Below are 9749 nucleotides of genomic sequence, written 5' to 3' on the forward strand. Positions count from 1 at the left end.
TAATGAAATGGTGGATGGGCCTAATATATATATATATATATATATATATATATATATATATATATATATATATATATATATATATAGGGGATGGATCATGAGAAAACTAGTTTAAATAAGAAAACCAAAAAACTAACTAAAAAAGCCCAAAAAACATACCAAATTTTTTTTTAATTTCTATAAAAAAAAATCGCAGGTTTTTATACCTGGAAAAAAATTAAAAAAAAAAATGTGTTGTATTGCACATGTGCACTATTACGGATATAGTGCACATGTGTAGTGTACATGTGTAGTACACATATAATCACATATATTGCACATGCAATAATACAACAATTTTTTTTTTTTGAAAATTTTTTTTACGTATAAAAACTAGCAATTTTTTGTTAAAAATTGTAAAAAAAAAAAAAAAAATTGGTATGTTTTTTAGCTTTTTTTTAGGTTTTTTTAGTTAGTTTTCTAGTTTTCTCATTTATATGTAGTTTTCTCATGATCATCTCTCTCTCTATATATATATAGGGTACGGTTCATGAGTGAACAATGATTTATTTGTGAACAAAATGAACTTATCCTGACGATTTTGTAGATCTAGATTTTTTCTTTAATGGCAAGATTGTAATTATCTTTTGTAACTTACATGTATTTTAATAGACACAAGAGTATAATTGTATATTTCTATCTTCATTTAATTAATTAATTTTTTCTCTCTCCTGATTTCTCTTTCCAATTAAAATAATATTTAATTACATTCTCAATATTTTTTTTCTCTCACATATTACCTAACTTAATATTTCATAATTTTAAAAAATACGAACATTATCAAATATCGTTCCATCTAATACACAATTAAAAATATTTAATTACATTCTCTATACATATATGTATTAGATCAATGTTTGATGAAAATATGTATAGTGGAAACAATATGTAGTAATACACAAGTGTATAAGTCTGGTATATATCGACATGTATACACTATGTAGTTGAATAATACACAGGTGTATCGTCTGGTATATACCGACCCGCATACACTTATGTACTTGAATAATACACCAGTGTATAAATCTGGTTTATACTGACCCGTGAAAACAAGATGTAATAATACACAAGTGTATAAGTCTTGTATATACTGACCTGTATACACATATGTTAAGAATCATAATTTAATTAGGTAGTTAAAAATGAGAGAGAGAGAGAGAGAGAGAGAGAGAGAGAGAGATGAGAAAATTAAGGGATTTTAATTAAAAGTACTAGGCTAATGTCAATCTTACCATTTTAATCTAAAAAATGATCAAGGGTCAAGATTAGTTCACTCAGTTCACTCTCAAGAAGTTGTTCACTCATGAACCTAATCCTATATATTTATATATATATATATATATATATATGAGTTGTATGTATATGTGTGTGTAACGGGAGTTGTATGTATATGTGTGTGTAACGGGAGTTTGTCTTGTAGTGGATCGGCTAGAACGTCTACATCTCGACGATTTGGACGCCGCGGGGGGGGGGGGGGGGGGCGAAATGGGCGGAGGTGTGGCGCCGGTGGGGGACGATCCAAGGCTGATCCCCACACCGTGCAGTCTAACCACCTGTATACTCCTCTAACCCTATGCTCTTCAAGCCCAGTGGCGGATCCAAGGGTGTTTTGAGGGTTCCCAGAAACCCTGTCGGTTTGGTAAAAATGAAAAAAAAAACAGTGGAAATTTTGTATGATTTAAAAAAAATAGTGAAAATCTATCAAAACAAACCCGGTAGAAAAAATTTTTAGATCCACCACTATTCAAGCCTTCCAATTATTTACATATCAGTAAAAACAATCTCTTTAAAAAATGTTTATATGTGGTTTTTTTTTCTTTTTAGTTCAAAAGAAAGTTTTTTAAATTTATTTCAGTTTGCTCTCTTTTGTTTAATCAGTTTGTTGTTTATTTTTATTTTTTTATTGTTTTCATATTAACAAACGTTTTAAAATGTTTTTTTGTTTTTTTAACACTGTTTGTTTTTTTTTTCTAGTTGAAAATCAAGATGGTGTAGAAAATATAAAAAACAGTTTTTAAAAAAAGTTACAATATGATTGTAAGTGGTTGATTGAAAAGAGGGTAAAAGAAAAACAATGATGGGATATCCAAAAAAAAGTGAGATAAAAGAATATTGATTTGACTTGGGGTAAATTTTATAAAATCATGTTAAAAATATGGTTTTTATCCCATTTCAAGTATTTAAAAAAATAAAGAAAGTAATTATTTTTTTAGGTAGAACAGTTTCACTTCTTGGCACTTTCGGGTAGTTTGGGTGACTCATGGACACTACTCTCTATGCTTCAGGTAGAGAACACATGTAGTAAACTTGGGTTCACGAACCCGAAGTTTTACCCGGTGACGAATGATTGTTTTGTATAGAAAAGTTTATTCAGGTACTTTCAATAGTTCAGGAACAGAACGGCAATTATTCAGATAAAGGGTTGGATGTAAGAGATTTTTAGAAATTAACAAAAATATAAAGAAAAATGTACTTTTTAATTTAAATAGAAAGATGAAGATGAAGTCTTCAATGTGAATGCTATTAAATTTCTAAAATGAAGGCTCATGTAAAAAAGGCATGGCTGAAGCCACCACTGTGAAACCATTTTAAGATGCATAGTAATGAAAGGATCATAATTTGGCTACTAATTATTGTTTGACAATTGTTGGTAGTTGCACCATCTTAAGGTGAGATTAGCCAAATTCAAACCTCACATGAAAAATGCCTGGTCGAAATCACCGACGATGCATTTTAAGATATACAGTAAGACTGCCCCCAACGCTTCTTGTTGGGGGGTTGCATTTACACATATGTGGCATGTGCATTTGTAAGGGAAGCAATGGGGTGAGGTGTACTTAATGGGTCTTGCATGTAGTGAAGTGCAGAGAGAGAAAGTGGAGAAAGTGGGTTCAAATAGAGGAGAGAGAGGATGCATGTGAAAAGGATGGGTTGAAGTTAAATAGAGGAGAAAGAGTGCATGTGGAAAAGATGGGTAAAAAACTAACATGGCAGTGATGACTAGGATGTATGTAGTAATGCAAGCCGTTGCATTAGAGACAATCTAATAATAACTTAAACTAAATTGATACACGCAAGACCGTACCACTTAAAAAAATCATGTTCTACTTTCCTTTAAAAAAAAAAACCTGGGATCCACATGTCAAAAACCATATGCATATAAACTGTTATAAATCAAGCATCCAAACTTACCCCCACAAAACCACCTCTTCTCGTCCTTTATTCATCATACCAAATTTGAAACTTCCAATAGTAAAAAAACGTGCTAGCAATAAAGTGAGGTGACATTTTGGAAATTCATGACACATATACAGAATCTCTATTATAATTACTAAATTAAAATCATTTCATTTCAACACCCAATCCTCACCTTCACCTTCGCCCTCACCCGAAGCTTCATCGGCAGTTACCCCACCGCCTTCCGATCATCATCATGCCCACACCACCCCCCTAATATTCTCCAATATTAATATTCTCATATATTCACCCATTCGTACACTTCACAATTTCCCCTCTGCTCCATTTTAAACTTTGCACATTCACTGTTGTTCCATTCCACCTCAAATACGTATTGTTATATATCAATATTGCTTGGCTTCTGAAACTTTGTTTCTTCATCTTTCAATTTGTAATAAAATCTTACAATCTGTATTGATTTTATTGATTTGTGGTAGTGTGATGATGATGAACAATCTCACCAACTCATTATTGAACAACAATCTAAACCTAACCCTAACCCTAATTCCAGGGCTACCAGACGATCTAGCAGCTTTAATTCTTTCATATCTCCCATATTCTCATCACTCACGAGTTAGATCTGTTAGCAAGTTATGGAATTACTTTTTCACTTCCAAAACCCTAATTTCATTCCGTCGTAACCACCTTCATTCCTCCCAATTAACTCATGTTTTATGTATCTTCCCTGATGACCCAACGTTTTCCTCACCATGTGTGTTTGATCCGTATAATCTTGCTTGGTGTCATCTTCCTCCTATGCCCTGTAACCCTCATGTGTACGGATTATGTAATTTCACCACAGTTTTTCATGATTCTTGTGTTTATGTACTCGGTGGGTCCCTTTTTGATACCCGGTCGTATCCGCTTGATCGGCCGTCGTCGTCTTCGGCTGGTTTCAGATTTGATTTCAGGACAAACAGTTGGGAGTCTATTTGCCCGATGATTTCGGCCCGTGGGAGCTTTGCGTGTGCGGTTGTTCCGAATTCGAATCGGATAATTGCGGCTGGTGGTGGATCAAGGCATACTATGTTTGCAGCTGCTGGAAGTAGGATGAGTTCTGTTGAGATGTATGATATTGGGATGAATGAGTGGATTGCTTTAGATGGGTTACCGAGGTTTCGAGCTGGTTGTGTCGGGTTTATGGTGGGGAATGAGGGTGGTGGTGGTGATAAGGAGTTTTGGGTTATGGGTGGGTATGGCGAGTCGAGAACCGTTTTGGGTGTTTTTCCGGTTGATGAGTATTATAGTGATGCGGTCGTGATGGAGTTGAAGAATGGTGTGGTTTGGAAGTGGAGAGAATTGGATGATATGTGGGAAGAAGGGGAGAGACGAAAGCTCGGGAGAATCGCGGTGATTGATGATGATAATGGCGGTTTTCCCGGTGTTTTTATGCTTGACAAGAGTGACATTTTTAGGTAAGTTTCCGATATTTTCGTGCGAGTTTAAGCGTCTTCTTTACATCGTGTTTTGATTACGTATACCGATATATGCATATCTATCATAGTTGTTTTTGGCAAATAGCGATAAGGTACCTATATGCTACATAATGAATAGCAATAAATAGCTGGCGCCTATTTTATAAATAGCGGTACACTAGGAAAAAAAAATAAATTTTTTGTATGTATATTATATCAAAATACCCTGGTATATATGCTATTTTACATGTATATTTAACAAAAACCTAAAATCCAACTATTGTATCAAAATACCCTGGTATATATGCTATCTTTAATTGCTATTTATATTAGAAAAAAAAACTATTGCTACAACCCTAATAGTACCTATACACTACGTAGCGCGCTGTAGCGATCGCTATGCTTGTTATAGTAACCATGGTATCTATGTTGGTGTTTGATCATATGAAAAGTAAGTGTTATTTAGTAGTCCTGTTTTGTTCAACTTTAACCGTATTACTCTGGTTTTGTGAAACCGATAATCAACAAGTGAGGTGGCAGGCGGCCCTTCGGTTTTGACTTGTAGTGATTCTTGAATAGGGGTTTCGTCATCTTGTCCTTGAGGAAGTGTGAATACATGATGTGTACACAGTACATTGTCACTTTGTGTGATTGATGACATGTAATACAATATTAATTATTTGGTGTTATTTGTCAATTTGTGTGATTTGATGACATACATACAGTTGATTAATTGATGACATTTTTGTAAATATGTAGCGCGCTGTATTTAGTTAAACAACACGTTGATGATGTTATTTATGATCTAAGAAGAATCTTTTTGGAACCTATGACGCGAGATCTATTGTTGTTATATTACGATCTTCACTTCTGATTTTGGAAACAACGTCTTACGATAATATTTTCTTTTAGGTATGACAGGGCATCTAACCGTTGGAAGAAGGAAACCAGCATCCCAAGAAAACTAACAGATGAATCATCAGTCGGATTCATTGCACTAAATGGCGAGTTGCATGTTATGGGCTACGAGAGTGATGGTGATACAACAGAAAATCACAAGTCGAGACAAAAGAGGTCAGCGTCTTTGTTCTTACAGATATATCACCCTCAAAGTATGATATGGAGAACCCTGATCACAAAACCACCATTCCTGCAACCTTTAGATTTCAAAACTGCAGTTATGTGCACTGTTCGACTTTAAGGCTCGCAACTGGATTGATGTGTGTTGTGTGTTGTCTGGATACTGGCTTTTAGCCAAATGTCCACTCGCGTATTCGAGTACTTAAAAATATTATGAAAAAAGCAGTCTTTGTATCAAGAACTGTTTCTCTTCTTTTATTAAAATTGTTTACACGTGGAATATGAGTTTATATCTTGATTTGTATTATGTAGTCATGTTTATGTCTTTGTTTCTTTCTTACTTGTTATGCTGGTGAGCTCTTAAATGAAAGTATACCTGCACCCATGTTTCTTTTGTTTGTATGTATCATTTTGACACACAATATTTTAACCACGTTGATTACTGAATTATATTTAAGATATATTAATTTTTTTTTCCCTTGAGAATCATATTCTTTAAGCTTAAAGCCTTGAATAGAAAATCAAAACGTGAGTCATTCTTGTATTTTTTTTTTTTTTTTTTTCTTTTAGATATGGTTTAATCATTAAATTAACATTCTCTTTTACTTTAAGCAATCCAATGTCAATATTCTTTCCGACATAATCAACTAATTTACGACAAAAAAGGTAGGAATATATCAGATCAACTTAAAGAATTAATTTACCCTTATTAAAATTTATCATGTTATAATTTTACATATTTAATATATAAATTAAAATTGAACTCTCATCTGTTAAAAATTGAACTCTCATCTGTTAAACTTCCTATATTTTACTTTTTCTAATATAATCAAAAGTATAAAGTGTTGTATCTCATCTTTATAAGAATAACTTTTTTTGAAAATTCTAACGTACACCCATGTAATCATCGGTAATCGTTATACACTAAAATCCATCAAATAAAACAAACAAACAAAACAAATCTTATTATTAGGAAGTAAATAATTCAAATAATATTAAAATCAGCTTTCTTGTAAGATAGTTGATCAAGATCCTCATTGGTCCAAAATTTAGTCCAACATCGCTAAAGGGTATGGGGGTTATGGTTGAGACATGATTCGTCACCTACGAACATGAATGAAAGGCTACACCACCCCCTTGCTTGATCCACCATGGTTTGCATGGATTAAACCATGACAATCATAGTAATCATTTCTATTTTTCAAGAAATAATTTCCTTTTTCTTTAGACAGATAAATTAAAATAAATAAGAAGCTAGTAGTTTGGGTCATGACCACACGTCCACACCCTTAGGGTAGTGATTTTGGATGGTGGATTAGAGGTGAGTCACATGACACTAATGTGGGGGGTCATGGTGGTCATGAGGGTCATGACCACACCCTATATAATTTACCTATATAATTTAGTAACTCTTCTTTTTAGTAATTTTGATGACTAACTTGTGTAATCTTTTCAACATGATCATCCCCAAGATTCCAATTGCAACAATTACTTTTCAACATGATCACCCCAAGATTCCAATTGCAAAGTATGGACATCAATTAAAAACAGATCCTATACCTTAAAAAACATATATTGGAACCATCAACCTAAGAAACCTTACACTAATCTATTCAATAATAACATATGTTATATTATGAATGAATTAATCTTGATCTATAAATTCATATTATTGTTCATCAAATCCTACACATACATTAATCCACCATGGTTGACATCCACCTCTCAACCTTCATTCTCCTATCCCTCTTTCCATTAACACTCTTCTACTTCTTTTTCAAATCCCTCTTATTAATCAAATCAACCCAAAATTATGGTCCTAAATCATACCCATTTATTGGATGTTTGCCCTCTATACTCCCTAACCGCCACCGGTTCGTCCAGTGGACCGCAGACGTCGTCAACACCACCCCAACCAAAACCGCCATCATCCACCTCCCTTTTGGCCGCGTTCGTGTGGTCACAGCCAACCCTACCGTCGTTCGACACATCCTCAAAACCAGCTTCCATCTCTACCCAAAAGGCGAAGGCGTTCGAAACACCTTATTTGATTTACTCGGTGATGGCATAATCAACATCGATGGCGACGGCTGGAAGTTCCAAAGACAAGTTTCTATTCACGAGTTCAACACCAAGTCTCTACGAAACTTCGTCGAACATGTAGTAACCACTGAGCTAAACGACCGTTTATTACCAATACTCGCCACAGCATCCGCCACAAAAACAACCGTTCTTGACTTCCAAGACATACTCCAAAGATTTGCATTTGATAACATATGCAAGATCGCATTCGGATATGATCCCGCATGCTTAACGCCTTCCATGCCTGACGCCATATTCGCCACAGCGTTTGATGACGCGGTTATGATCTCGACAGGCAGAATACGCGGCAATCTTCCATTAATATGGAAATTTAAACGATTGTTCAGCATTGGTTCGGAGAAACAGCTTAGCGAAGCCGTCTCCATTGTAAGAGAATTCGCGAAGAAGTTAATAAAAGAGAAACTAGCAGAGCTAGAGAAAAACTCATCACTCGGATCCGTTGATCTTCTCTCGAGGTTTTTAAGCTCGGGTCACTCAGACGAAAGGTTCATTGTCGACATTATTATAAGCTTCATATTAGCCGGAAGAGACACGACATCAGCAGCATTAACCTGGTTCTTCTGGCTGCTTCACGACCACCCTAGAATCGAAACCGAGATTATGAAAGAGATCGTTTCAAAATCCGAAAGCACAGTGTATGATGAAGTGAAAGATATGGTGTACACTCACGCTGCTTTATGCGAAAGCATGAGACTCTACCCGCCTGTCGCAATGGATGCGAAGCAGGCAGCGAACGACGACGTTTTGCCAGATAATACTTTTGTGAAGAAAGGTTATCCGGTTTCGTATCATATATATGCAATGGGGAGGTCAAAGGAGTTGTGGGGGGCGGATTGGGCCGAGTTTCGGCCCGAGAGGTGGTTGGAGAAGGATGAAACCGGGCGGTGGGTGTTTAAACCGAGGGATGGTTATGAGTACCCAGTTTTTCAAGCTGGGCCGCGGGTTTGTTTAGGGAAAGAGATGGCGTTTTTGCAAATGAAAAGGGTTGTTGCGGGTATTTTACGACAGTTTAAGGTGGTGCCGGCGTTTGATGAGGGTGTCCAGCCGGTTTATGTAGCTTATTTCACCGCGGTGATGGAAGGTGGGTTTCCGGTACGGATTGAAGAACGGGGTGAGATCGAGTGATATGGTAGTTAATAATAAGTGTTCATGTGTGGGTTGGTAATTATTGTTGATATGTGTATGTTTCTCTTTGTGCATTATGACTAAAATAAGTTAACTTGAATCTGTTGGTTAAATTAAGTATGATTTAATCGGGATGGTTAAATAATAAAAAGTATAAATTGTCGTTAGATATCCCGGTGGTAAGGTGTGTCCAACTGTTCATCTATTCATAAGGTGGAATGTTCAAATCCTACAAAGATATGGCTAATGGAAACATATTAGGATTATGAGTCGTCCTAAAAAAAATCAATTTAATTTGTTGGAAACCATTTGCTTATCAACAGTGGCGGAGCCACATACTCGACAACGGGGTCACCCGACACAATTCAAATTTGTGTATTATATGTATCAAATGATGATGTATTTTTTTGGTATTTAGCATCAAAATATCCAAAATAATGTTTTGACAATCTGGATGATCAATAATGGTTTTCGTATATCAAATACATCTATATTAATGTGTTTATGGTGTTGAAATTAAATTCTGAAGTAATCAATGCAAAATGTGCAAGTTTAGTTTTAAACAAGTCAAATGGGTAAAATTAAGAACCATTAAGTCCATATTCTATTTTAGGAAGTTTATAATTTTAAACAAGTCAAATGGGTAAAATTAAGAACCAATAAGGCCATATTCTATTATAGGTATTCATTTAGGATCCAATGAATTTCAACATGTAAATAAACATAACTAGGGTCGTACTTACCCGCACA

General features: G+C 35.1%; 2 protein-coding genes across 2 annotated transcripts; both read left to right on the forward strand.

The window, feature by feature from the left end:
- The first annotated feature begins 3357 nt into the window (after positions 1-3357).
- On the forward strand, positions 3358-6104 carry LOC110936985 (F-box/kelch-repeat protein OR23). Its single transcript, XM_022179389.2, has 2 exons — positions 3358-4691; positions 5604-6104. The coding sequence occupies exons 1-2, from the start codon at positions 3718-3720 to the stop codon at positions 5890-5892; spliced, it is 1263 nt and encodes a 420-aa protein (XP_022035081.1). The 5' UTR covers positions 3358-3717; the 3' UTR covers positions 5893-6104.
- A 1374-nt stretch (positions 6105-7478) lies between these two features.
- On the forward strand, positions 7479-9166 carry LOC110936984 (cytochrome P450 94A2). The gene has a single exon (XM_022179388.2). The coding sequence runs from the start codon at positions 7479-7481 to the stop codon at positions 8997-8999; it is 1521 nt and encodes a 506-aa protein (XP_022035080.1). The 3' UTR covers positions 9000-9166.
- Positions 9167-9749: the final 583 nt, after the last annotated feature.

The sequence above is a fragment of the Helianthus annuus genome, chromosome 4 (assembly GCF_002127325.2).
Source record: "Helianthus annuus cultivar XRQ/B chromosome 4, HanXRQr2.0-SUNRISE, whole genome shotgun sequence".
In the NCBI taxonomy this organism is placed as follows: Eukaryota; Viridiplantae; Streptophyta; class Magnoliopsida; order Asterales; family Asteraceae; genus Helianthus; species Helianthus annuus.